The sequence below is a fragment of the Cucurbitaria berberidis genome, assembly GCF_010015615.1.
Source record: "Cucurbitaria berberidis CBS 394.84 unplaced genomic scaffold K460scaffold_2, whole genome shotgun sequence".
NCBI lineage: Eukaryota > Fungi > Ascomycota > Dothideomycetes > Pleosporales > Cucurbitariaceae > Cucurbitaria > Cucurbitaria berberidis.
Window position 1 is genome coordinate 2,880,643 of NW_024468936.1, and position 26,385 is coordinate 2,907,027.

The following is a 26,385-nucleotide window of genomic DNA, read 5'->3' on the forward strand; positions in this document are numbered from 1 at the left end:
TTGAAGGTAAGAGGGATGAAAGTGCGTGGTACGCCAACGAAGCACGGGCTTTTCACTAATGCACGCTCACGTGTACTTCGTAGGCTAGGGAAGCGCACTTCTTACGTCCGCCTTGCACGTCTCTAAACCTCAATCCTACTCCAGAGCGTTTCGAGAACGATTTTTCTTGCCAGCACCTCTACCTCCTAATATAGCACGTCAAGTAGATGTAGCAGCGGCCCGCCAACGAATACATTGACTTCAATACCTATCTTCTCACAGCGTCAGTTTACCAACTCGATAGTTAACGTAGGTGATTTCCTTCGTCTCGGGTGTTTGCCAGTATTCCTTTTTTCATTTGACGTGAACTAAAACTACACCGTTATATCCAATGTCCAAAAGCATTCTAGCGGTCTATTCATCTCTATTTCCGTTCTCGGGTGACCCTCTTCAGACAGTAGGAAAGTTCGTAGCAGTATGTGTTCTTGATTGAAAAGAACCATGCCACTAGATCAATATCGCACTTCAAACAGCCATGGGGTGCGCGCTTCTGAATTATTAGTGTCGGCTAATGGCTGGCGATTTCAAAGCGTCAAACAGCTTATTAAGCCTTACTACATCTGCAGTTACAGTCTTGACTGCACATGTGTCGGCCAGAAAGTTTAGGCAGATCATCAAACCCCGTGTCTCGAGCTCCGCTTTGCGCATTGTGGAGATACTCGTTGCCAAGACGTAGCAGTCGAGGCTTCGTGCACTGCCCGTTTCAGGGCCATACGCTTTCCTATGTCAGCACAAAGCTCGGCATATATGCCGGTTGAAATGCGACAAGCTGTGCTACGGTTGTCAGGCCACTACGTCTTAGACGCGTACGCAATTCCTTCTTATATCAAGGCGCTGAAGCCCACCACCATCACATCTACAATAATATACACCCAAATCACATCGCAAAACAATATCACTAATCTTCTTGTCTTCATTGTCCATCATGTCTCTCTTGACCTCATTACTATTTGCAGCGATAATCGGCTTTGCGCAGGCGCAAACCCCCACAGGCTTCACACCCCAAGTGAATACTAAGCTTGAGGTCGCCTTCAACACAACGATGGTTGCAACGCCTGGTCAACAATTGACAAAAGCTGGTAAGCGGTAGTGAGAATTCTCTAGATGATCGACTTCTAACGTCAAAAGGCACCGCAAGTCAGCCCCAAATCGCATTACCAAGTGGCATGATCAGCAATGACGAGACCTTCATGTTTGTCATGCTTGACTTGGACGTGCCCCCAGCACAAGGCAGCACGAACCGCCGCGTACTCCTTCACGCCTTAAACACTGGCTTCAAGGCAACGCAGCAAAAGCTCAACGGAGGTGCAGTGCTGCTTGCATCAACTGAAAAAGGACCTGCAGCATACCTCCCGCCCGGTCCTCCTGCAACAGACACGATGCCACATCGTTACGTGGAGCTCCTGTTCAAACAGCCGGCAAACCTAAATGTGAAGGCATCGGACTTTGCAGGCCAGCAAGCGAGATTCAACTTCGACATCACGACGTTTTTGAAAGATAAGGCTGTGAGCGCTCCAGTTGCAGCCAACTTCTTCAGAGTTGATGGTCGTGCTAATGCAACTGCGACTGCATCTGGCACTGCGATTCGCAGTGCGGTTCGTTCTGGGACTGGTACTGCGACTGGCACTGGAGGAAACGCACGGAATACGTTAGCGCCTTTCTTGGGTGGAGCTGGACAGGTAGATTTCTCACATGGTCTCGCAGGATTGGTTGGCGGACTAGCATTTTTTGCTATGTAGATAAATCATTCTCGCTTATGAAGGGAAGAAAACGGAGTCAGGGGCACAGAAAACGGCTTGATGAAAGATATTGTCTTCAAAAATATGTCCCTAGATGACCAGTACGTGATAAAACGATGCCACATAAGGCTTCAGAGAGAATTGTATATGCTATAAACGCTTCAGGGTAACTCTAGGACATCCTTCAACACAGCCAAAGCCCCAAAAAGCTCATTGTCGTGATATTTCCTCGCGTTGATCTGCAAATCAATCGGCGCTCCCTCAAAGTTCGAAGCCTCCCACAATTCCTTGACATGCTTACACGCCTCACTCAGCGGCCTGTAGTCCGTCGCATACTGCTCCTTCGCCTCGGTCCTTATCGGCGTCGGAGCGACAACTCCAGGGTAATCGACCAGATTATACAGCGAAGTATACGTCCAGTACAATGCCGTATCATGCGCACAAGCCGGGCCAACGAATGCAGGCCCAATCACAATGTCGACATCTTGCTCGTTCCAACTGTCTACGAACTTATACCGGAATTCATCGCGAGTAGCACGCAATTGGTTTACATCTTCGGCGTTCAGCATGCCGTGCGGTTTGGCTTCTTTCCATATCCAATCGCTCAAAGAGAGGATGGGTTCACCAGTAGAGACGATGTCGTCTTTGGCGAGTTGACCACCGTCGAGCCAATACATGCGGCAGATCATGGACCAAGCTTCCTCTGCGTTGTAGGGTTTAAATGTCTTGACTTGGAAAGTATCGGAGTACTTGGGGTCCGAAAGCCGTTCGCGAGCCCATGCAATGGCACGTTTGACTGGCGGTTGAGGGTCGATGAACCCGTCATTTTCGATGATTCCTATCTTCAAGGGCTTCGTATTTGATGTCTTTAAGCCTGTCCATGGAATAGGTATAAGCTTTTGGTCCAGGAGATGTGGTTTTACCGCCAAAACCGACCTCATGAGAAGATCCATATCCCTCAAGCTTCGACACATCGGCCCCGTCGAACACAGAACATTGAGCTCCGCTGAGAAGGAATGAGCAAGGTAGTCTTTCATTGGAAGTACGTAAGATGTGGGCTTGAATCCATAGATTCCACAGAACGCACTCGGACAGCGAATACTACCACCAATGTCGGTTCCGATTCCAAGCACCGAGCCTTTCATAGCGACTAGTGCACCTTCGCCGCCTGAAGAGCCGCCTGCCGAAAGGTGGATGTTAAATGGATTTAAAGTGCGACCATAGTGTGATGTAGACTCTAGATGCATGATTGTTTGAGGCTGGTTAGTCTTGCAGTAGAATACCGCGCCCATGCTTCTCAATATAGACACCATGTAGCAATCTTTCTCGTTAAGGACTATACTTGCAAACGAGCCCTGAGACGAATAGGTTCCTGCGAGAGGAATATGTTCTTTAATACTAATGGGTACACCGTGAAGCGGTCCCACTGTTGTCCCGTTCTTCTCAAGATAATCATCTAGCTCTTTCGCTTGCTCGATAGCATCGTCCATAAACCATTGCGTGAGGCAACATGTCAACTGGTGTGCGATAATAGAGCGCTTGGAAAATGAGATGGCTACTTCGGTGGCAGTCAATTGGCGCCCAGCAACTGCTTCTGCGAGACCAGAGGCATCGTAGTTCTCGGTGATATCTACCTCTCTTGGCGTAAGGATGCCGCAGGTACTTGGAATGTTGGACACATCGAGCGGTGGGCTGGCGATTAGGTCTACCGGCAGTCGGAGCTCGGGAGGGACCTTTTTTGCGAAGGCTTCGAGGATGGCGCCGCGTCTCTGCTCAAATTCGGGAGTTCCTTGAGGAAACCCTTTTGGCTGGAGAATGGCTAGCTTTGAAGATGCGGCGGTCATATTGTCGGCTCTGGTCTGAAAGCAAAGAAATATGCCGAAGATGACTAAGGCTTGATTCTCTTGATATCTCGCGAGTTTTAATTCTGGAAAAGACTCATGGAGCCCTTATCAGTGGCGGCTCTATCTCCTGAATTGAGTGGGGCAAGCGTGGTATCAACGTTATCATGGTACGCCGTAACGCTTCGCGATAAAGGCATCGCGTGATACCATATCCGAGTTGCTCGGCAAAGCTTCAGCGAGGCGCAATTGTCGTTGATACGATGAAGTCGACTGGGTTTGTTGATGTTGATGTGCGGAAAGACACCGACCGTGGCACAACTGCGTCAACCTGCATGCACTAACGCGCCACAGATCCTTTTGGCGGGTTTTATCTCAATGCGTCCAAGACAACCCAATAGCCAGCGTTTACGCTTCATCATATGACGCTTCCCCTCATTTGCGTTTGTACACCTAACTTTGACGCGTTCGCCTGAACTTTCCCGATAAAAGTGTAGTAGTGATGGAGGATCTTTAGGGGTAGATCTATACGAGTATAACATCGACTTGAACCGTGCTAGAACGGGCATGATAGGTTCCGTTATCAGAGTCATCCCAACTGGAATAACCATGCACGACACGGATATAGAAAGTGACAGGGGTGTGGTGTCAGTCCTGACTTGCCGGTATAAGTACAGGTCGTTTTAATCATTATCTGCCACGGCCCTTGCCCCTCTTCGAAAGACTTGTTGTTCGAAACTCAGGGTCCCCAGCGCATTCGGTGCCATCAATCACAACCATGGCGAAGGGAGTTGAAGCTTTGACAAAAGCAGTGCCCGGTACTGTTCATCTTGTCGATTTGGACCATAGTATGCACGCGCGTCATGCCGGCAATGGAGATATCGTTCTTGACCCAGCGCCTTCCATGGACCCAGATGATCCGCTGAACTGGACGCCGCGTCGAAAGCTCACTGCAACGATGTGCTCGAACTTGTAAGTATAAGTCTCCAAACTTCCCGACTGCGCTGACGCCTGAGTAGGTACACCTGTATGACTGGTATTGCAGTGTCTACAGTATACTCAGTACTAGTTCCGTTATCCAAAGCATCAGGCGTGTCTATTAAAACGCTGAACCAGGGGACCGGTTATATGTTCCTTTTTCTCGGCTGGGGACTACTATTCTGGCAGCCATTTGCGCTAAAATATGGCAAAAGGTTGACATATTTGCTATCGGTGCTTGGCGCTATCGGTACCAGTATCTGGAGGTAAGCAGATGATACTCTGAGAACGAGTCGTACCGGGGTTGACGAAATCTAGCGCATACGTTAGAAGTGATGGCGAGTGGATAGCCAGATGTATTGTGATGGGTTTCTTCATCGCACCGATCGAAGCTCTGCCCGAGATTTCTGTGACTGATGTTTACTTCACTCACCAGCGAGGTACCTATATGGGCATATACGCCTTATCCCTGGCGGGAAGCAACTACTTCGCGCCCATTATTTGTGGATTCATTGCAGAAGGTCAAGGGTGGCAATGTGCGTAAAGTCCTGCACGAACTGCACTTGAAACATGCACTGACTTCATACGCCAACGTTTAGGGGTGTTCTATTGGCCAGCTATCTTCAACGCGGTCACCTTTGTGATTCTCTTCTTCTTCCTGGAGGAATCGAATTACAATCGCAAACCTACTAGCATAGTTCCTGCACTAGATGTAGCACCAACAGGCTTGGTAACAGAAGCTGACCAAGAAAAAGCGCATCCTGCGGCCTCGCAGTCTAGTGCAAGCGTAGAGATTGGGTGGTCGACGAAGACATTTATTCAAAAACTCTCCATCTGGCAGCCATCGCCGGGGCATCACATGCTTGAGAGCGCAAAGCGAAGCTTGAAGTACCTCAGCTGGCCAGTGATATTTTATGCTGGATTCAGCTACGGCTCTTATCTGATCTGGTTCAACGTCCTCAACGCTACGGCTTCTATTATCTTAGGAGGCCCAGGATACAATTTCAAACCATCAATGGTCGGCCTGAGCTACGTATCCTGCTGTATCGGAGTCATAGTTGGAGCGCTCGTTTCAGGCCGTTTGAGTGACTGGCTGACGATCAAACTCGCCCGCCGCAACAACGGTATCATGGAGGCTGAGCATCGCTTGTGGCCATTCATCCTGTGTTTGATCATGGTCCCAGCTTCGCTGATACTCTGGGGAGTGGGGGCTGCACACCAAGTGCATTGGTTCGGGCTCATTTTTGCCATGGGCTGCCTTGCGTTCGCTTCGTGTGTGGGTGTCACGCTAAGCATCAACTATATGATCGATAGCTACCATGATATCAGTGGCGATGCGATTGTGGCGGTCATTCTTGTGCGCAATACTATGTCTTTTGCGATTGGCTATGGGTGAGTGTCTATCGTGCGCTCAAAGTATACTACTAACGTTATTCAGGATTACCCCTTGGCTGACTGATTTAGGGTACCAAAACTGCTTCATCTCTGCGGCTTTCATTGGCATGGCTGCGTCCTCGGTATTTCTCGTCATGATAAAATTTGGAAAAGGGTTGCGCGTTAAAAGTAGTAGCAAGTACTGGAATATTGTTAATGCGGATCGAGCGAAGACATAGCCTGTATGGGGCTTCGCTCACTGTTACACTCTTGTTGTCTTTATATAATTCTCTTAGAACCCAATACGGTCATCGGAAGGGCAGTAATGAATTTTTTGAAATAGCCAGCATCTGGGGTTGGTAGGTATAGGCAAAAACTTCCCCTAAGTTGGGTTGTGGAGGTGTTCAACCGGGCGTGCGGCCTAGAAGACGGCTGCTGACTTCCGGCCTCCATCCTTATCTAACTTCGTATCGCGCACACTTCCCCACGCCTACTCATGCTTTTTCCTTGGTACTTCTTGCGACTTCTGAAAGCTTTGCGGCTGGTTTCATCGTCTTTCGTCCTACATCCCTGAATTCCGATCTCACTCTGTGGGCCTTTGAAATGTGTTTTCCTAACCTCTTTCTATCTACAGTCCCGTTGCTCCATTTATGCACAACGTAGCGAGCCAACTCGGCGGGGGTACAAAACAAGGCTCTGGAGATCCCAAACTCAACAACGTCAAAGACTGGTGACAGGATTGGCAATATGAGTGGTGTTGTACCACGCAGAAGGTTACGAACAAAGACCGGCTGCCTCACCTGTAAGTAGCTATCTATGAATTAGCTATGATCCATCGCTTAGACAACATGAGGCAGAAGCAGAAGGAAGAAATGCGACGAGAATACACCTGCATGCGACAGGTGCTTGCTTTCGGGACGCTCATGCCAATGGCCTAAATCAACTGATCTTGTGGATCGCCGTTATGCCTCACACCCGGAATCACGATATGGTAACACTATCGAGACTAGGCTATCCCTAAGATCGGAAAGTGCAAGCCAGGGTCAAGCCACCTACGGTCTGGAGGTTGCTATCTCGCGGCATTTCATCGATAAGTACTACGGCTTCTTGCTTTTACCTGGTTGTCATCCAGTTTTTCATCTTGGCTGGATCCATGAGATACAAGAACTTATGATAAACGAGAAAAGCCTGCGCTTTTCAGTACTTGCCAACGCCGCCTCGCATATACACAACATCAATGACTCCTCCAGCATGCAACAACTTGCGCTGCATTACTACTCTGAAGCTCTCCGAGGCCTAGCAAGCACTTTAGCACGACCGAAATCCTCACGCCTAGCTAACCACAACGGAATTTTGATGTCAGTCATGCTGCTATACCTTCATGGTGTAAGTTTAGCCTCCCTCTTCCAAGATGCATTTATTGAATGAACAATCGTAGTGTATGGGCCAAGCTACATACCTGGATATCCCTCCCCACCTCAACGCGGCAATACACATCCTAACCCTCCGCCTTTTTAACGCTCCACTGAATATCAGTCGGCCATTTGACCGTCTAGCCGTTGAAAGCGTACTATACCAGATCTTCTTAGTCAGCACCGGGCTCTGGTCAGATCAAACGCCGTTGGCCGACTTTGATCACAATTTTTGGATGAGAGCGGAGAAGTTACTGGAGCAGTCGGTGATGTTTGCTGGTCAGTCAAACAGCATCAATAGCCCTGTCCTAGGGGTTCCAGTGCCGTTGTTCAGACTCGCTATTCAAGCAAAGCACATATACCAGGTGTCGCCAGCGTACAATATGCAAGCACTAAGTGAACTCAGAAGTGAGGTAGAAGCCTGGGAAGCTATCGTGCTTTGCGACAAAGAGATCGATCGATTGGGAGTTGATGAACTCCCCAATCGTCATAAAAGCTATTATGAGGACGCCAGCTACCTATACGTGCTCATTATCTCCCTTCTTTTGGAGCAGATCTCGGCTTGTTCCAGAATGAATGCATCGGAAACTCATCAACAAGATTTACTCGGACGAAAACCACCAGCTGCCGCAGCTATTGACAATTGGCAAATAAAAAAGGCAATTCAGATCATCAAAAGGTACCAGGATGACAATGACTGGGCAGGTTGCTATATGGGGAGCTGGCCTGTCTATACTCTGGGCTTTTTCCTCATCGATCCGGAGCATATCGAAGTAATCCGGCAGGACTTGAAGCGGAGATGGGAGTCGACTAAATTTATGCAGATAACTCGCTTTCGAAATGATTTAGAGGGTGTCTGGGCCGCGCGGGCTCGGCTTTTATGTCCTCCCACGGTGGACCATGCGTCTATGTCGCTTGAGTCTATGTGATAAAAGTTGGAAAGCATATTCATCACTAGAGTTTTTACATCAAGATAACCTTGCCCTACATGAGCTATGGATGTACAGATCCTGGAAGCGTCCATATTTAACGCAGCAACATTAGTTCTGACTGCACATAGTCTGGCTACTCGCTCGGCTATCCTCAGATCATGTGCTTACGAATCCATTTTCCGTGCCCAATGTCATTCACGTGCTCCCACATTAGCCTCGCGTCCTAGCTTATACACACATGGCAATGCTCGAGCACGCGCCATTCACCAGCTACCGCAATATACATCAAGTATTAGAAAGTTTAATGTGAAATAGTAATGGTTTCCGAGATATCTTTATCTAGCAGCTCACGAAGTTCAAGAGCAGGCTTTGAACACGATATAGCTTCTACCCAACATTGCTCCGTCGTCTGTATACGTACATTACTGGCCCATGTCATTAAAGAAAAGGGTACATTGTCGAGCTTTCTCCGGTTAGCAAACCTTAACTTTCTACGAGGATGGTGCACTTCGTAGAATACATACCTTGTTTGGCATGTGGTAGCGGTTCGCGTTATACGCCCACACTGCCTCTCAAACGCTCAGCGACTCATTAGAGCGTCCCCATCAAATGCATTCCGCGTACGATCAGTGGTGGAGATCTATCATGCATTAAGAAGATTTCATGAAGATTGTATGTATGTTGATTGAAGGACTGAATGCTTGAGGCTGGTCCGCAGGTCAAGCTGTCATATGAAGTTGTCTGAGTTGACACACTCTGGATTAGACTCTTCCTTTCAACATTATCTCATACGTCCTCATCAAGATTCGGCGCGTTCTATATTGCGGGAGCCGGTGACTGACGTTGCCTTGGATCTCTGTCGGTAGATGCTGTGAAGGCGGTCCTTGTGGCAGGCCTGATGAAGGACATCAACTCTTACTCCAAAGTCCGCCTGCTGTACGTAGACAGGACTCCAACACCCTTCAATAAGTTACGTGACAGAGTAGTCTAATTAATTTCTTTGACGTGTCATTCAGTGTTCTTGAGTGTAAACCTATAGCTTTCAAAAAACCATGTAATTTGCTCTCATAGCAGCGCACTCGGCTTCCATATGTAACGTCTCTAATCATTGACTTGCGCGACACCTCCTCAGCGTTGCTAATGGAAGGCAAAACAAGGCAGTCACCTACGAAGGAAACCGTATGAGTGACCGATCAGTGTTGGCGGGACTACCTGCGAAGGCAATCGGACACTAAATCGAACAAAGTCTACTGTCTAAAAACTCGTGTTCAATATTTACACCTCTCCTCCACATCCGCCGCTCGAGGTCCTCAAGCTCCTGTCTATTATAGTCCTCGAAAAAACAGTCGCCTTCTTCTAAGATAGGAAAGTCCGGCCTCCAATTCCGACCGTGGTGCCGTTGCCGCAATCTTCGCAGAATCACAAAAGGTGGGATGGGTATGTCGTCCTCGAAATGTCTCGGAAGGTTGATAGTCAAATCCAGGTTTGGAAGTTCTGCCAAGGGCGCGAGAGCAGACAAAGCAGTACGTTCATTAACCGTTTTCCAGTAAGCGTCATCATTGTGATCGAGCCAGATTTTGAGTTCTTCAAGTCCTTTTATCCGAGAAAGAGCGGGGCCCAATCGTAGCCATGTAGCTGCTTGGGTCATATCGCTATCCGACGGCATCATCCATGCCAAACGTTCCTCGCGGGATCCAGTCACTTGGTCTTCAAAGGCGTTGAAGACTGTACGTGGAAGGCGTAAGGAGATTTCCAGTTTTCGGATATCCTCGAGAGGACAAAGAATTGTTGCAGTGCTGACAGCTCCCTGTAGTAAGGCGTCAATCGTTTCGATGCTCGTGACAATGATACTAGTCGAATAGATCATCTGCTCCTTAATATCTGCTCTCCTATGAGAGAAATTTGGATTTAGTATACACTCTTTACAATAACAAACCTTACATCTTTTTACAAGTCCATAGAAGAGCCTCAATCGTGCTATACATTGTCGCATCATCGCGTTGCGCCTGGAGCATCGTTTCTTCACATTTCCAGTGAGGACCCCAAGTTGATCGCAGACGAGTCGACCATGTATCAGTATCCTCACGTGTCCATTCCGCGTCCTTCAAGGGCAACCCTTCTTTGCGCTCCAAGCCTGGATCAGTGGCGTGCACGGCCGGGTTTGGCACGCACTCCGACACGCTTATTTTGCCCTCGCGAAGATGGACATGGACTTGGTCCGGGATAAGGTAACTATATATAGCACACCTAATGTCATAAGGTGCTTGCAGGAGTGGGCTGCCCGATTGTGTTTTGACAGGATTTCGTCGAGCAAGAGTAGTTGCCATGTTGTGCATCTGGGGAAAGTTGAAAGGTTAGGAGGGGCCGAAACTGATGGATAAGTTGGCCTTTTGAACATTACGAAGTGCCAAGCGTACTTATAGCCGCTGGGTTTCATCAACGGGCCCAAAAGAAGAAGGTCACATATGCAGTACCCGAACTCACTTTGACACCGAAAGTGACATACCTATGGGGCCAGATCATGTAAAGTGCCCAGGTAGTGGAAGCCCATAGATCTCCTTCACTTCTCTACTCCCTTTGTTGCTTAAAGTTTTATCTAGTATATTAGTTGCAAAGAGCTGTGCACATGGCTTCTATCGTGGCGAACGTATGTATCATTGAAGCTTAGGGGTTTGCAAATTGAATGAAGACGGTTGACGTGAAAATGGTGGAGTGGTGAATGAACAAGACGCGAAGGCAAGTACAGCCGGCGTTGCCAAATGCGGTTAGGTACCGCCCTTCGTAGGGAATGTCGCGTGCAGGTCACAATGGAACCCTAACAGGCTTCGCAAGTGCATTATTCAACGTCAACGCTCGATAGCTGCTTGGTCCTTAGACATCAGCCATGCCCGACTTATAACAAGAACTGCGCAATCGATGCGCACCCAAGTTTCACCCGACATGGATCGTGTAGGCATCTCGGAGCTCAACCCAGAGCTGCCAGCCCTCGAATCGAAGCAGTTCAAAGCCACAGTCACCCTGATATGGCCCTACTCGTCTTCAGCCCGCCAATTCGCCCTACTCCTTGCTGACCCTGACTTCCGGCTGCGTCGAAAGAAGGGCCAGGTCAGAGCTCGCTTCTCCGGATCCTGCGCCAAAGCCATTGCGACAACGAGTATAGGGATCGGAGATGAGGTTATACTGAGCTTGCAGGGCGCGCAATTTGTGCAGGAAGGAGCTGTCAACACGCCGGGAAAGGGCATCGACTGGGAGCTGTCCTACACACAGACTGTTGTGGTCCAGGTGTTCCGCAATGGCAGCGAACTCGCAAATCTGAACCTCGTCGATGTTGCCCCTACACCTGCGCCGCGCTCACCCAACCGCCGCGAGCCTGTAGCAGCTCCAAGCCCTGCCCAACAATGGTCCTCTCCGGCATTTCTCAAGCGTGTGCGACTTTCCGACGGACCGGTCTTTGAAGCTCCATACGATCCCCTGGTGGAGGAGAACAACGAGGGTCATGACAAGAAGCGACGGAGGAAGTCGTACAGAGATTGGAAGGCTTGGACATACAGTGCGAGAACACCTTCGCCGGAGAAGGAGCAAGATAGTATGGAGGAATACTCTGGTGGTGTCGAGGCGTCACCCAGCCGTCCAACCCAGCTGCCCGACACGCCCGTTTCTCCGCCGAAGCCTGAGATGCGCTCGGTTGCGGCTGAACCACTAAATCATTTGGAAGATGTCAAGGAGACGCACCAAAGCCGAGCAACCGCTCACAATGAATTGGTGTCAAGGCCAAAACAGGATGACTTCGTTCGCGACGCCGATTACTACGAGCTATACGCTGGTCCCAACGAGCTTCCACCCTCGGGCGCGCAGTATGCTTTTGGAGGTGATACCGAAGTCAATACCGAAGAAGAGGAAGTTGTGCAAAAAGGGTCAGAAGCTGATAGTTTCAGTACAACAGAGGCCAATACCGACGACGACGATCGTCTTCGCCAGATCGAGAGTGAAGCAGTCGAAATAGAGTTGTCGGACAGTGAACATACACTCGCTCGAAAGAACACGGAGATCGCAACCAAAGAGGAAAATTCCATGGATGTCATTGGAGTACGGCATGCTACGGAGACTTTAATTGACGTGGGGAAGAATGATCGCGATGGAACCCATCTTGCGACAGCAGCAGAGGAAGCAGTCAATATCTACGGCGCACCAACAACCGTCATGCCCCCTCCTACTTTATCTACTCTCCAGACCAACTTTCCCATCACCAACATCTCAGCTCTGCTCACTCCCATAGGCAGAGAGCCTGATAGCCCAACTCTCCAGCCTCTGGACTCTGCTACACTCCCCTTGCCGTCACCATTTCCAGGAGAGCGGGATAACAGCATCGCATCGTTCCTTGACCAAGTGGCAACCGTACAACAACTCGCAGAAGTCGATGCTACGGCCAATGAAGATCTGGAGCTTCCAAGCGATGCAGACTACATCCTTGAGACCTCATTCTTCAGCTCGATAAACTCATCGAGACCTTCAGGAAATCATCCAAGTCATGAATCGGCCTTTACTCCCGTGCGGTTTACATTTGGCATGGATGGTGCTGGCTTTTCTCGTCCAATGGAGCTATCTTCCCCAGCACCGGAAGAATTTCCATTGATCATCGAGGAAAACATACAGGCAGACACAGGATTATCCGACACCAAATTTCAAAAAGACTCTACTGCTTCTTTGGACATACAGATGCCTGTGCCTTTGTCTCATGAGACCGCGGACGGTGGGAAGAACCCTCACGATGTCGAGGACACCGCCGAAGCGGCCTCGGAGAACATTCAGGGAGAATTTGAGGAACATGAAGTTGTTGAACTGTCTTCTGGTTCGGAGTTCGAAGAGCTGGAGGAAAGCGAGATCGAAAGTAACACACCGGCTGACAATGAAGCGGACGCCGATGGATCGAAGGCAAATGTAATGGACTTTAATCAAGCTACTACTAACGAAGTTCTGGACAACCAAGAGGAAAGATGGCGCCAGATGCGTACATCACCTAAGTCAGAGATCAAGGACAAGGTCAACTTCGGGATTATTAGCACCCAACCGTCTACAGCGGGATCGGGAGTATTTGACTTAGGGTCTCCGTCTGAGGATAACAGTGACGAGGAAAGCCATGTCACGGGAGCTGAGCCTAATGTCTTCGACAGAGCCGGCAGCAATGAAGTCAACGAGCCGCTGTTGTTCGGCGCACGCAGCGCTCCCGGGCCAGACCAGAAACAGGATCTACCTCCCAACAAAGGCCCGAGCCAACCATCAGACGCTGAAAGCTATAGTGGGTTCTTCAACCTAGATTCTGCGCATGAAGTCGCGAGTGCGACTGCAACTTTGGAAGAGGAGGTATATCCTCACACAGAGGCACAACAGCAACTAGAGACAAGTTTTCACCATCTTGAGGAAGAGCAACCTTTCCCGGTCCATGATCATGAGTCACAATTCGCCCTGGGCGATTCGGACGCCTATATGCAGGACGCTTTCCGCATAGATGAGCTGCAACCCATACCGGAATGGGAATCGCTAGTGACAGAAGAGCATCACCCAGATATCAAAATGGAGTCGATTGAAGAGGACTCTTCATTCCATTTAAGCCAACCTAACATCCAACAAGTGGAAGATAGCCACCAGCATCATGCCGCTGGAAGCCCTGATGAGCTAATAATTGCTGTTCCGGGAGAGAGCCATGTGCTTGGAGAACTACACACCATATCGGTACCGGCCACAGCTCCTGCTAGGAACACTAGATCCAAGACAAAAGCCTCAACATCGCCTAGCAAAGAAAAAACGCCAGTCCCTAAGCGCAAAACTCGCTCGGCAAAATCCAAAGCATCGGTAACATCTGTTGCCCGTACGACTATCTCACCTTCTAAAACACGAACTCGTTCCACGGCATCTCCATCTCAGGATGCTGCGCAAAGCTCGCCGTATAGCCTTCGCTCTCAATCGAAGTTGCTTTCGCCCTTCAAAGACACGTCGGAAGTCGCTACAGCCATACCACACAGGAGTTCTCGTAAGCACGCTCCGCAAAATAGCACAGGTTCAGTCTCGGATCTTGCCCCATCCCAACTGGAGGGTCGTGACCTTTTTACGACGAGCTTTGAGCTGTCACAAGAGCTAAACGCTTCACAAGGAAGATACTCGAATGTGTCATTCGTAAAGGATTCTGAGGAGGAGAGCTTGAGCTCTGAGCAGTCTATATCTATCGCTCAACACTCTGGTAGTTGGGGTGACATTGGCGCACATTATACTAATTCGAGCAATCCAGTGCAAGATGCTGCTCATGTCAATGATCTTAAGCCGCTGTCAGCGAGTGCCCAGGCGAATACAAGACCAATAACGAAGGCGACAGGGAAGAAGACCGAGCTCCAAACGGTAGATCAGGTGAAGGGCAGTAGTCCTACTCAGCCGTCACACTCGTTTAACGCGCCACCACCGGCGACTAGCCCTAGCAGACGACTTCGCTCAGCAGGTGCAGCAGAAAGTACATCTCCTAGCCCTCGTATGGTGCGCAGGACAAGAAGGCACGTATATGAGCTTTCTCCCGAGGCTCGAGAATCTATGGAAGAGTCACCAGATGAGGCAACACCCAAGCTAGATATAACCGGTGAAAGTGAAGGTGAAGACGACCACCAGATTAGAAGCTCACCTCCACCCGCACCAAGTGAACTCTATGCACTACCCTCGGGTTCTACTGCTACAATCCCTTTTATCAATCAACAATCCCTCAAGGCTGACAATATGCCAATCACGCCGGACGCTACACAGCAGACAACGACAGAGCCGCAACCCGGTTTCACCGCTGTACAACAAGGAGATGGCCTACTCATGACACCTCAGCCTACTCAAGCCACCTCCAGAGAACTTCGCTCGTTCCAGGCCGATATTGATGTCGAAGAACCTGCCGACAAGGATTTAAAGCAAGCCCCAATGATTAAAAAATCAACGCCCCGCCGCAATGTCACCTCTACCGATGTCGCATCCGCCTCAGCTAGTCCACACTCTGAAGCTGCCTCTTCCTCTTCCGACGTGGTCGAAGCGGAGCAACCTTCAATAGGCCTCTCCACACCGCTCGCATACTATACGCCATTGAAGGACTTGGTATTCTTCCTCAATCGGTCATCACAATTTCACTCCGCCGCCAGTCCTGACGTCCTCGCCCTCGTCACATCATCCTCCACGCCGAGCGAGAAGGCGAAGAAGGGTCCCAAGCACTGGAATACCACTTTACACATCACAGATCTAAGTACCTGGCCCACGATAACGACAGTACAGCTCTTCCGCGCATACCAAACTGCTTTGCCGCACGCTGATGTCGGCGATATCATTCTGCTCCGCTCTTTCGCTGTCAAGAGTCTGAATCGGCAGCCGATGCTGATCAGTGCGGATGAAAGTAGTTGGTGCGTGTGGCGGTATGGAAAGCCTGTCTGGGGTGCGAAGAGGGGTGCGTACGGGGAGATTCGAGCGAGGGAGGAGATGAACGGTCCGACGGTTGAACGAGGTGAAGGCGAATGGCGGGAAGTGGAGCGTTTGAGAACGTGGTGGGTGGAAAAAATCAAAAGAGAGCTTGAAGAGAAGGAAGCAAGCCACGTGAAGACGAGGAGCAAGGATAAGTTGCCGGAAAAAGAGAACGATGAGGTGGAAATGGAGGAGACCATTAGCCAGGTCAAGACAAGGAGTAAGGATAAAGTGACTGAAAAGGAGAACGAAGTGGAAATGGAGGAAACCATTAGCCAGGTTAAGACGAGGAGTAAAGGCAAGGCGAAAGAGGTTGTAGATAGAGATGCCGAGGCGTGATTGTTGTAACAGGTAATAGCATTAGTGGCGTTTATTCAGAGCGAAGGGTATGGCATTATAAGTCCAGGTCTGGGGTTACATCAGGCCGGGATCCAACTACTGTCTCAGGGCGACGGGTGCCCAAGTAGAAGAGGACATCACGTCCGACATGATCAATCACATCACATCATATTTCTAATATTGTCAAGAATGATCTAACATCACTCAGTGTGTCTCGTGTTTGATTTATAGCTTATCCATCTAGCATGCATGATCGTTTCGTTTCTCATAGCTCACGCCCATATAACAGCTGAGATTGACTTTTCACAGCGATTTCCCACTTACTACGCTTTCGTTGCAAAACTGCAACTACTAGCCTTTCAGTGCAAGCTCGCAATTGCCATGTCCATCGTCAGCCCAAGATATGGTTGTGCCAGCATCTAGAGTATCCTCAATATGAGAGACACTCCATCTACTTCTCGTAAACCCAGTCGTGCTGAGCGCTCTTCCAGCTCTGGACCTCGCCCTCCTTGAACCACAGGGCAATCTCCTTCTTTCCGTTCTCGACGCTGTCGGAGCCGTGGCACACGTTGCGGCCGACATCGAGGGCGTAGTCGCCACGAATGGTGCCGGGAGCAGAGGCGAGGGGGTTGGTGGCGCCGAGGATGGAGCGGCCGGTCTTGACGGCATCACGGCCTTCCCAGACCATAGCGCAGACGGGGCCGGAACCCATGTCTATGAAGGTGTCAGTCCGCCATTCACGTCAAATGTAGCAATGGAGGAGGTGGGCTTACAGGCAATGAGACCAGGGAAGAAAGCCTTGTCGCTCAGGTCGGCGTAGTGCTTCTCGAGGTGCTCCTTGGAGGGGGTGACGAGCTTGATAGCAGCGAGCTTGAAGCCACGGTTCTCGAAGCGCGAGATGATGGGACCGATGAGGCCACGCTGTGGATTGTTAGTAATGTGCTCTTGTAGATGCGTATGATTCTAGGCTTATTCGACATACCTGAACGCCATCAGGCTTGATAGCAATGAAGCTGTGCGTCTGTCAGTAAACAGTGTTCACCGCCCATTGACCCCTCCCTCTCTCTAGGCATGGAACGTACGTCTGCTCGGTAGTCATATTGGCGGCTGATTGAACTTCGATGTTATGTCGTAAATGGGATCTGTCTTTGAGGCCGAGTTTCTTGAAGATAGGTGGATCGGGAATGCCTGAGGGGAACTGAGAAGAAGAGGCGTCGCTAGCCATGAGAAAATTGTAGGTGGGGGAGCTGCGGGCTTCGTTGGCGGGGCTAGGGGCGGTGGGGACTGGCAGTTGTCGGGGCTTGCACAGAGTTGTGCAAGTTTTGTGCAGTCCTCGAGCTTAGTGCACGTTTATGTAAGGCAGCTTATGTAAGGTCGAGCTACGTTTCAACACCGATGTGGTGCTGAGAATGCTTGATATAGAGAGGCTGGCTTGCGAAATATTAATTTTCTTAAGCCGCCAGCCATGAGTTCGTTACGGCAGAAGTCCGCTCCCCGGTGGACGGCTGTATTCCTGCTATGCGCGGTGCTATGTTGCCTGTTCGTGCCAGCTGGTAAGTAGTTCAGCTCTTGGGAGCTTCAAACGCCCATATATATACCCTATGCCTTGTTCTTGTAGGATATAAGGAGCTAAAGAGATGTTGTAGTAACGGTCAAGCACGAAAACTTCAAGAAATGCGACCAATCCGGCTTCTGCAAGCGAAACCGCCAGTTCGCCGATGACGTCTCCGCATCCAGCTCCTGGACTGCGCCCTACGCCCTCGACCCAACTTCGATTACATTTGAGAAGGGTCAATTGAATGGCGTTGTGCTCAAGATATTGAAGGAAGGCGAGGAGAAGGCGAGATTACCGCTCACGGTTACCTTCCTCGACTCTGGCGTTGCAAGAGTCACTCTTGATGAGGAGAAACGAGCAAAGGGCGAGATCGATCTAAGGCATGACAGCAAGGCGAGGAAAGAGCGATACAATGAGGCTGGCAAGTGGGCGCTTGTTGGAGGCTTGAAAGTGTTCGAAGGCGCGGCACTAAACGCAGAAGCCGAGCAAGGGTACACAAAGGTTGTGTATGGCAAAGGCGGCAAACACCAAGCTGTAATTCGACATGCGCCTTTTGGAATCGAGTTTCAAAGAGATGGGGAGACACAAGTCAAGTTCAATGAGCGGGGTTTCTTGAACGTAGAACACTGGCGGGCCAAGGTTGAAAAGGTAGAAGAAGAGAAGAAAGAGGGTGAAGAAGAAAAGGTAGAAGACGAGAAGAAAGAGGATGCAACTGGTGAAGATGAGAGTACCTGGTGGGAGGAGAGCTTTGGTGGTAATACCGACAGCAAGCCCAGGGGTCCTGAGGCTGTCGCGCTCGATATTTCATTCCCAGGCTACGAGCATGTATTCGGTATTCCAGAGCATGCTACGAGGCTGTCGTTGAAGACCACAAAGTAAGGTCGTCGTTCAGGAATCTAGGCTCGATTAGCTAACGGACATCAGGGGTGGTGACAATGCTTACGATGAGCCCTACCGGTTGTACAACGCCGACGTCTTTGAATACGAAATGGACAGCCCAATGACGCTTTATGGCGCCATTCCTTTCATGCAGGCTCATCGCAAGGGCTCGACAGTTGGCGTATTCTGGCTCAATGCTGCTGAGACATGGATTGACATTACCAAGAAGAAGAACACGGCAAACCCGCTCGCTCTTGGCGTAAAGGGACACACTGATACCCAAACTCATTGGATGTCTGAGAGTGGTCTGCTAGACATCTTCGTCTTCCTCGGTCCGACCCCTCAGGATCTCACTCGCCAGTATGGAGAGCTAACCGGATTCACTGCTATGCCACAGTCCTTCGCTATTGCCTACCATCAGTGTCGATGGAACTATGTTACCGATGACGATGTTAAGGACGTCGATCGTAGGTTCGACAAGTTCAACATTCCGTACGATGTCATCTGGCTTGACATCGAGTACACGCAGGAGAAGAAGTACTTCACTTGGGACCCATTGACTTTCGTTAACCCAGAGACGATGCAAAAACAGCTCGCCAAGCGCGACAGGAAGTTGGTTCCCATCATCGACCCGCACATCAAGAACACTGACAACTACCCTGTCATTGATGAGCTCAAGAAGAAGGATCTTGCTGTCAAGAACAAGGACGGTAACCAGTATGAGGGCTGGTGCTGGCCGGGGTCCTCTATGTGGGTTGACTGCTTTAACCCAGCAGCTATCGACTGGTGGAAAGGCTTGTTCAAGTACGACAAGTTCAAAGGTAGTGCTCCGAACACCTTTATCTGGAATGACATGAACGAGCCTTCGGTCTTCAATGGACCCGAGACCACAATGCCGAAGGACAACCTGCACCACGGCAACTGGGAACATCGTGATGTCCACAATATCAACGGCATGACCTTCCACAATGCGACGTACCAGGCCCTCACTGAGCGCAAGAAGGGCGAGCTCCGACGTCCGTTCGTACTCACCCGCGCCTTCTACTCTGGTAGCCAACGTAGCGCTGCCATGTGGACGGGAGATAACCAAGCTGAATGGGCTCACCTTGAAGCCTCCCTTCCTATGGTTCTCAACCAGGGCATATCTGGCTTCCCCTTCTCGGGTGCAGATGTTGGAGGTTTCTTCGGCAACCCGAGCAAAGAGCTCCTAACGCGTTGGTACCAGGCGGGTATCTACTACCCCTTCTTCCGCGGCCACGCACACATTGACACTCGCCGCCGCGAGCCCTACATTCCTGGATCGCCATACACTGAGATCATTACCCAAGCTCTACGTCTACGATACCAGCTTCTACCCGCTTGGTACACGGCTTTCCATGAAGCGTCTACGACCGGTGCGCCCATCATCCGACCAAACTTCTACATACACCCAGAAGATGACAACGGTTTCGCTATCGATGATCAGCTATACATCGGCTCCACGGGCCTTCTCGCTAAGCCAGTCACCAAGGAGGGCGCTGACAGCGTGTCTGTCTACATCGCTGACGATCAGCCGTACTACGATTACTTTGATTACACTAGCTATCGTGGCGCAGGTCACCACACTGTCCCCGCGCCACTCGAAAAGATCCCTCTTCTCATGCAAGGCGGCCACATCATCCCGCGCCGCGACCGCCCTCGTCGTTCCTCGGGACTGATGAAATTTGACCCCTTCACGCTCGTCGTTGTCCTCGACAAGGCTGGCGATGCTGAGGGTACCCTGTATCTAGATGATGGGGAAACATTTGATTACCAACAAGGCGCCTTCATACACCGCCAGTTCTCTTTCGATGGCGCAAGGCAGGTCCTCAGTTCCGCGAACCTCGACATCGGACATAGGACTGTGAAGTGCGAAAAATACCTCAAGACTATGGAGAAGGTAAGAGTGGAGAAAATCATCATCGTAGGCGCACCTAAGGCCTGGAAGAATAAGGAGGAGGTCGTGGTCTTGGAGGAGGGTCAGAAGGAAACCAGGAGGAAGAAGTCGCTCCCGCTCGAGTATCATGCCGCTGAGGGCAAGAAGGCTGCATGGGCGGTTGTTAGAGATCCTGGAGTTTGGATTGGCAGGGGCTGGAGGATCGATTTCGGCGACAAGGTGGCAGGACATGAGCATCATGGGCATGAGCATTGATTGGTAGCTATTCAACCTTGAAAGAGTAGGCTACATTTAGATGATCTCAGCAACCAGCTCCGGTTATGGAGTACGAAGATTGATAACGCCCGACATCCAGCGATATAATGTAGAGTATAGATATGATTTAGAAGCGTCAAGGGTAGTCACTTGTCGCTTCCCTCACTTATCGCTCCCCTCCTCAGACAACCCCTGCAGTGCGCGCATCATGGCTCCGATACTGGCCCTGCGCGGCGTGTCCTCTCCTTCTACCACCCCCACACCGCTTTCCCCTCTCCCGACTCAACGTCCCAGCTAAAGGTCCAGGGGCCGTGCCCTCCACGGGCGAACCTTTCAAAAAGTAGTACCCAATCTTCCACGCTCATATTCGTCATCCTAGGCGTCTCTAGGACAATCTGCCGAATGCGTACTGCAGTGCTCTTGCTACCTCCTCCATTTCGTTCTTTTCTCAATTCAACTCACTCATCCAAACAGCCAAAGCACTCACTCACAACACCAACAATGCGCATCCTCCAGCTCGCCATCGGCCTCGCCGGCTTCCTGATCACGACCGTCAAGGCCACACCCATTGAGTCCACGGTCTACAACGTCCCCTTAGACCTCGACTTCAAGCTCCCCAAGCTCCCCGACTTCAATGGCACTGTCCAGTTGGTTAAAGTCGTCACCATGGGCCCCATGGTGGCAAATGCGGCTAGCTCACTACATCCCTCATGATCACTCCTAGACTTTCACTTTTCTTCCTGTGACAACATATTTCCCATGCCTTGCTCATAAAAAGACAGACTATGGATAAAATGCCCATTGAATAGTTGGCTCTGACATTTACATAATAGGCATCAACACCCTGGCTCATACAGTGATGACTATGTGCGCATACCGCCACGCATCTCCTCACTCTTTGTCCCTTTTCTACAACTCCTACAAATCTCCATGCCATATCAGTATCGCAAACCAACAACCCCCTAAAACATTCACAGTCATCATGAACACACAGCTCAGTCTACAATCGCGCATCCACGACTACGAAGAGCGAGAAAAGGAGAAAGAAAACGAACATGATCAGAAGCAACGAGCAACGAGATGCGCTACCCTGAACGAAGAGCGGGGAGAGCGCGATTCTGAAAAGGTTGGTAGTGCTGAAGTAGAGAAGAAAAGAAATATCTTAATACGAAAGGAAAGCAATAGTGAGGCGCAGGTGCACGGCGACGCTAACAACACTGCCTGTATTGGGAACCAGTGATGAGAAGAACAGGGCAAGAAGTGTGGAGATGGTAGAGAACGAGGGAAATATGGCATTGTTATTAAGCAAAAATGATATGTCCTTGTCCGCCGAGAGAAAAACTTTGATTGAGATGATGGGCAGAGGTGGTCTGCATGTACCTGCATTCCCCTATAATCAAATCACAGCAATACCAGGAATGTGAATGTGCAAGTATAATTCACTACGTTAAATAGCTAATTGATAAGCTAATAGATAAGCCCAAAAAACCACATGGGCGGTCTGTCCCTGATCCATCTCCCGCTATCCGGCGTTCCTTGCCGTACTTCTGTCTATGTTGCGCCCAAAACGCCGTGCTTGTTTTTTGCTTGATAGTGGTACAGGACATTTACATAGGAATGAAAGAGGTAGATTTACGTAAATTGCCCTCTGATGGGCTCTTGCTTCGCATTCAGATCTTACTGTGCGTGCTTGCCATGAGTTTTCGATGATTCGTCCAAGAGTATTGGGGTCTAATGCCTGTCGCTGGAGCGTCGGATAGTAAATAAGTATGAGCATGCAGCTGTCGATCTTACTGGATTGATAGCATGCGAGGCCGCTTGGTAGGCGAGTGTGGGACTGTCAGCGCCCCTCTCTGATGCGGGGCGGCCACTCTTGAGTGTTTGAATACCTCAGGACGTATCTTGACTGGGTTTCTCTGTCTCAGCCTCAAGAGCTTCTTTCTTTTCAGTCTGCGCGACCTGCTTCCCCTCAACAAGCTGAATAAGGTAAGTACCAACATTCCCAGCGCCATCGATAGGGCCCAATTTCGCTTCGAAGAGTTTCGCTTCTCGCAACAGCCTGATCCCATATTAGCACCTGTGCTCTATTTAACAGCAGTCAAGTCAGCATACCTCGCTTTACCACCCGGCGTCTTGACCGCCGCTTCCCTAATAACCTTCCCGACCTGCTCCCTATAACTCTCAAACACCGGAGCCATGATCATTCTAACCTGTATCTCGCTTAGATACTTGTTGATGACCTTGTGCATCGTCACCGTATCCTTGGTCAAGCTCTCCATACTAGTACTAACATCCTTGTTTACCTCGGCATCAGTATCCCACTCCACCTTCTTGAGGCTGCGCATGTGTACTGTTGCCCTCCCAGATAGGATATCAGTGAGTTTCTCGTGGATCGAAGTCTGTTGATCGTGCAGGAGACGCTTGACGTTGTCGAATTCGCCGATGGCAGACTTGTTGGTGGCGGTGGCAATACGGCGGCGTGCACATTCGCGGATATAAGGGAGTATGGCGATGATGAATGAGAGGGCCTGGGAGGCAATGGCCAAGTGTTTTGTATTGATGTTTTTCAAACCGGCAGTTTGCATAGCGCCTGCTCCTAGGATAAGCTGACACAGGCGCGAGTTGAAGAGCTTGATGTATTCGCATAGGGAGGAGGAAACTTCAGACGTCATGCTTGGTATGGTAGAGAGGAGGATTTCAAAGCGCTCGATGCCGCGGAGGACTACGGTTGAAGAGTGTGAGATGGTGTACTTTTCTTCGTCGACAATGGCAGGGGCGGTGTTCCTGTTTTTCTCTTTGGGCTTGTCTTCGGAAGTGCCGTTCGTTGGCGCTGTACCATTGCTAGTCGGTTCCTTGATCTCGCGAAGGACATCGCCTGTCTGGCCCCAGTTTGGTGGGTCGCTCTCCATACCCTTTAGTATTCGTGCTAGAATCTCGTTATCCTCTACATCGAAGTCCTTGGGCTCCCAACGGTCTGAGTCCATTGCTTTCGCTAGCTCTTGCTTTTCAAAGTCGCCGAACTTGGACACGAAATCGCTTATGTGAATGTTCACAACACCCTTCAGTGCTGCACCAGAACGGCCTGAGACTGCCTCACATTCGTCGGCAAATAGTCTACACAGGCTAAAGTACCGTAGAAATCGTTCGAGGGGCAGATTCGCTGTAGCTTCAGAACGAACCTTCAAAAGTTTTGTGATCTGAGTCTGCGCCGCGTCCACTGCCTGACCGAGCAGGCTCGACATATCCAAAGCTTGCATCAGCTCCATTTGCAGGTCGTTCGACGCAGGTGCAGGGGTGCTGTTACCGAGGTAGCTGTCCATGTTGTGCATGTATGGACTCCTCGGAGGAGATCGTAGTCCGCCTGCAGACGCTGGGGGTGTGGAGACTCCACTAGTGACATCCAGGAGAACCTTGACCTGCGTACCGAGCCGGCGCAATGCTTCGCCTATGTCCGTGAAGATGCTAACAAAGAACTCTTCGGCATCTGCGGGATCCATTGCTCGGAGGTTTCGGGCTAGTATCGAATTCTTGTCTTGCTGGCTGTAGCCTCGACTGCCTCTCGTAGAGACAGATGCCATAGATTCTGTATCATCGTCGGTCGAGCTGGGGAGATATCTCCGGATTAAAACCTTCATTTCCTTCACTATCGCTTCTCTAAAGGTGGCGCTGGCTTGATTTGTAAACTGTGCTCCACTCAAACCGTACAAGCTAACTCGTAGATCCGAACGAAGCTGGTTGCTAGTATTCAAATATGCAGGCATGCTTGACTGCGTCTTTGGGTGATTTCCTCGCGCTTTTTGTGATGCGGCTACCCATCTTTCCAGAGTGTCGTGGTTCGGTACGCGTTTAACGTGCTCCCGCAAGTCTGTGAGCAGCGTATCAACGAAGCGCGCTTCAAATCCTCTCCCAACGCGGAATTTCAACTCTTGAATGTTCTCAAAAACGCCCTCCAGTGCCCTCAAACTTCTTAGATCGATCAATTGTGGTGGTAACCGAGTGTGTAACCACGAAACGCTGTTTGAGTCTGTGGTGTCTAATGCGCCGGTGATCAGTCGTTCGATGACTTCCAAGCGGGTCATGGCAATCTCTAGGTCCCCCTTATTGACGACTTCGTCACAATGAGATAATCCAACGATGACTGCTTGTAATTGATCCACTGCGTCTGTCAGCTTCCTGAGGTTCTCTCGCCGCCGTTTCATCTCCACGACTTTCAAGCCTCCAATCGCCATTTGTTCGTCCAGTCGTCGCAAATCATCTCTGAGCCCCTTTATCCTTGCAACCGATTCCGAAGCTTCCGACTGGAGTTCGCGCAGAGATCCCAAAGCTGCAAAGAAGGACGTCGAAGCCGTTGAGATTGCCGATATCAAGTGCACCTCGACCGTGTCTAAGTACCATGATAACTTCTCCTGTAATATCGCATTTGTCGCCAGTGATTTCCTGCCCGTTGGCTGTGGCGCATCTAGCGAACCGTTTGCAGCATTCAGATCATCACTGCTCTTGGATCGAACAGGTCGCACCACCTCGGATCTTTCACTCACAATGTCAAAGGTTCGCGGATTCTCGAGGTGGAAGTTCTCCTCAAAGTAGACATTCGGTATGGTGGATAGTGGCGTGACAGCGGGCAAGGCGCGCTTCGATCCGCTTGTACGTCGCTTGGGTTTCGGCGCTGCAATCGGAGAGGATGCGCCTCCTGACAGGTTCGGGGTGCTCAATGGTGAAGCTGTATACAAGCTGCGCTCCAAGTTCTCTGTGATGCCATCCTTCTTCGACCCTTTTCTGGCTAGTTGCGCAGCCTCTCCTTCTGCTTCCGCCTTTGCGCGCTGAAATGCTTCGTAGAGGGTTCCGACTTGCGAGAGATAGGGATTAAAGGCGGACGGTTCGATGTGGGGTATGTTTGCAAGCGTTACGGGAGGGATATCTTTGGTAGAGGGCGGTCGATGCCCGGACAATGCGGAAGCTGTGGTGTGCGGAACCATGCCGGTCCTCACAATCGGGGGTTGTAGCAATGTCGAGATAGCTTGCACTGAATTAGCTTTCCTTCTCTCTATATACCCCGAAAAGAGGAGACTATGTGCCCACCATTATGGTTCTGCTCTCTCACCGCGCCCATGTTGCTCTTGAACCCCGAATCCAGCACTCCGCCGACCGAGTGTATTGAGCTTGCCGTGGACCCGCGACGTGGCTTATAGCGCCCGCCCGTGGAACTCGGCCGGTTTGTCCAGTCATTCTGTGATGGGAAGGGAAAGGAACTCTGTGAAGGGGTTGGCGACAGAAACTCGAAGCTGTCTTCGGACCGCCGAGGGGACCTGGGGGAGGACATGATGGCGGCGCAGGTCGGGGGTAAACAAGTGGCCGAGGCATGGGGTGAACAAGGGGCGCGAATTATCTCATGCTGTGGTGGGAGTCGGGTAGCTTCAAAGTTTTGGACCAGTCTGAGACATGAAATTAGGCGTGGATATCAAGAAATTGGGTATAAAGCGTGAGCTTCAGCGCCATCTGCGTCCAAAGTTCCACGCTCGCCATGACGGCGCATGAGCCTCTTGGCTGACAGGGATCACGCGGCAACCGAAACCGTCCCAACCTGCATCAGACATCAAAGCGTGAGACCAAGTACAAACATACTAATTACACACTAAGGTTCAGAAATCTTTAAA

General features: G+C 50.4%; 9 protein-coding genes across 9 annotated transcripts; 5 read left to right on the forward strand and 4 right to left on the reverse strand.

The window, feature by feature from the left end:
- Nucleotides 1-964: 964 nt before the first annotated feature.
- K460DRAFT_426928 (PEBP-like protein) lies at nt 965-2,015 on the forward strand (the record flags this gene model as incomplete). The annotated part of the gene is made up of 2 exons (XM_040938262.1): nt 965-1,118; nt 1,168-2,015. 2 exons carry the CDS (start codon nt 965-967, stop codon nt 1,776-1,778), a joined length of 765 nt encoding a protein of 254 aa, XP_040790557.1. The 3' UTR covers nt 1,779-2,015.
- On the reverse strand, nt 1,537-3,796 carry K460DRAFT_364004 (general amidase-like protein GmdB). Its single transcript, XM_040932929.1, has one exon. It carries the CDS (start codon nt 3,620-3,622, stop codon nt 1,940-1,942), a length of 1,683 nt encoding a protein of 560 aa, XP_040790558.1. The 5' UTR covers nt 3,623-3,796; the 3' UTR covers nt 1,537-1,939.
- A 530-nt stretch (nt 3,797-4,326) lies between these two features.
- Nucleotides 4,327-6,417, forward strand: K460DRAFT_364005 (MFS general substrate transporter). Its single transcript, XM_040932930.1, has 5 exons — nt 4,327-4,591; nt 4,639-4,863; nt 4,916-5,133; nt 5,197-5,989; nt 6,036-6,417. Exons 1-5 carry the CDS (start codon nt 4,398-4,400, stop codon nt 6,208-6,210), a joined length of 1,605 nt encoding a protein of 534 aa, XP_040790559.1. The 5' UTR covers nt 4,327-4,397; the 3' UTR covers nt 6,211-6,417.
- A 301-nt stretch (nt 6,418-6,718) lies between these two features.
- Nucleotides 6,719-8,312, forward strand: K460DRAFT_374944 (uncharacterized protein; the record flags this gene model as incomplete). Its single annotated transcript, XM_040934716.1, has 3 exons — nt 6,719-6,773; nt 6,825-7,357; nt 7,410-8,312. The coding sequence occupies 3 exons, from the start codon at nt 6,719-6,721 to the stop codon at nt 8,310-8,312; spliced, it is 1,491 nt and encodes a 496-aa protein (XP_040790560.1).
- A 1,168-nt stretch (nt 8,313-9,480) lies between these two features.
- On the reverse strand, nt 9,481-10,642 carry K460DRAFT_414631 (uncharacterized protein; the record flags this gene model as incomplete). Its single annotated transcript, XM_040937688.1, has 3 exons — nt 9,481-9,546; nt 9,595-10,204; nt 10,257-10,642. The coding sequence occupies 3 exons, from the start codon at nt 10,640-10,642 to the stop codon at nt 9,481-9,483; spliced, it is 1,062 nt and encodes a 353-aa protein (XP_040790561.1).
- Nucleotides 10,643-11,255: 613 nt separating this feature from the next.
- On the forward strand, nt 11,256-16,295 carry K460DRAFT_333581 (uncharacterized protein; the record flags this gene model as incomplete). The annotated part of the gene is made up of 6 exons (XM_040930885.1): nt 11,256-12,431; nt 12,480-13,065; nt 13,147-13,516; nt 13,586-14,597; nt 14,652-15,221; nt 15,252-16,295. 6 exons carry the CDS (start codon nt 11,256-11,258, stop codon nt 16,125-16,127), a joined length of 4,590 nt encoding a protein of 1,529 aa, XP_040790562.1. The 3' UTR covers nt 16,128-16,295.
- A 283-nt stretch (nt 16,296-16,578) lies between these two features.
- K460DRAFT_276969 (NDK-domain-containing protein) lies at nt 16,579-17,352 on the reverse strand (the record flags this gene model as incomplete). The annotated part of the gene is made up of 4 exons (XM_040928153.1): nt 16,579-16,841; nt 16,901-17,048; nt 17,110-17,140; nt 17,210-17,352. 4 exons carry the CDS (start codon nt 17,350-17,352, stop codon nt 16,579-16,581), a joined length of 585 nt encoding a protein of 194 aa, XP_040790563.1.
- A 196-nt stretch (nt 17,353-17,548) lies between these two features.
- On the forward strand, nt 17,549-20,965 carry K460DRAFT_307791 (glycoside hydrolase family 31 protein). Its single transcript, XM_040930081.1, has 3 exons — nt 17,549-17,680; nt 17,774-18,557; nt 18,607-20,965. Exons 1-3 carry the CDS (start codon nt 17,593-17,595, stop codon nt 20,729-20,731), a joined length of 2,997 nt encoding a protein of 998 aa, XP_040790564.1. The 5' UTR covers nt 17,549-17,592; the 3' UTR covers nt 20,732-20,965.
- A 1,232-nt stretch (nt 20,966-22,197) lies between these two features.
- Nucleotides 22,198-26,219, reverse strand: K460DRAFT_333593 (Vps54-domain-containing protein). Its single transcript, XM_040930886.1, has 3 exons — nt 25,811-26,219; nt 22,844-25,748; nt 22,198-22,790 (listed from the first exon to the last, which is right to left on the reverse strand). Exons 1-3 carry the CDS (start codon nt 26,049-26,051, stop codon nt 22,622-22,624), a joined length of 3,315 nt encoding a protein of 1,104 aa, XP_040790565.1. The 5' UTR covers nt 26,052-26,219; the 3' UTR covers nt 22,198-22,621.
- Nucleotides 26,220-26,385: the final 166 nt, after the last annotated feature.

What these genes read in the sequence shown, in the direction of transcription:
- K460DRAFT_364004 (XM_040932929.1), bottom strand. Translation starts at nt 3,622, where the DNA reads ATGACCGCCGCATCTTCAAAGCTAGCCATTCTCCAGCCAAAAGGGTTT.
- K460DRAFT_364005 (XM_040932930.1), top strand. Translation starts at nt 4,398, where the DNA reads ATGGCGAAGGGAGTTGAAGCTTTGACAAAAGCAGTGCCCGGTACTGTT. An exon ending in GCAACGATGTGCTCGAACTT is followed by an intron (nt 4,592 to 4,638) that starts GTAAGTATAAGT and finishes ACGCCTGAGTAG; the next exon opens with GTACACCTGTATGACTGGTA. An exon ending in AGAAGGTCAAGGGTGGCAAT is followed by an intron (nt 5,134 to 5,196) that starts GTGCGTAAAGTC and finishes GCCAACGTTTAG; the next exon opens with GGGTGTTCTATTGGCCAGCT.
- K460DRAFT_307791 (XM_040930081.1), top strand. Translation starts at nt 17,593, where the DNA reads ATGAGTTCGTTACGGCAGAAGTCCGCTCCCCGGTGGACGGCTGTATTC. An exon ending in TTGCCTGTTCGTGCCAGCTG is followed by an intron (nt 17,681 to 17,773) that starts GTAAGTAGTTCA and finishes GAGATGTTGTAG; the next exon opens with TAACGGTCAAGCACGAAAAC. An exon ending in CTGTCGTTGAAGACCACAAA is followed by an intron (nt 18,558 to 18,606) that starts GTAAGGTCGTCG and finishes AACGGACATCAG; the next exon opens with GGGTGGTGACAATGCTTACG.
- K460DRAFT_333593 (XM_040930886.1), bottom strand. Translation starts at nt 26,051, where the DNA reads ATGTCCTCCCCCAGGTCCCCTCGGCGGTCCGAAGACAGCTTCGAGTTT. An exon ending in GAGAGAGCAGAACCATAATG is followed by an intron (nt 25,749 to 25,810) that starts GTGGGCACATAG and finishes ATTCAGTGCAAG; the next exon opens with CTATCTCGACATTGCTACAA. An exon ending in ACGCCGGGTGGTAAAGCGAG is followed by an intron (nt 22,791 to 22,843) that starts GTATGCTGACTT and finishes ATATGGGATCAG; the next exon opens with GCTGTTGCGAGAAGCGAAAC.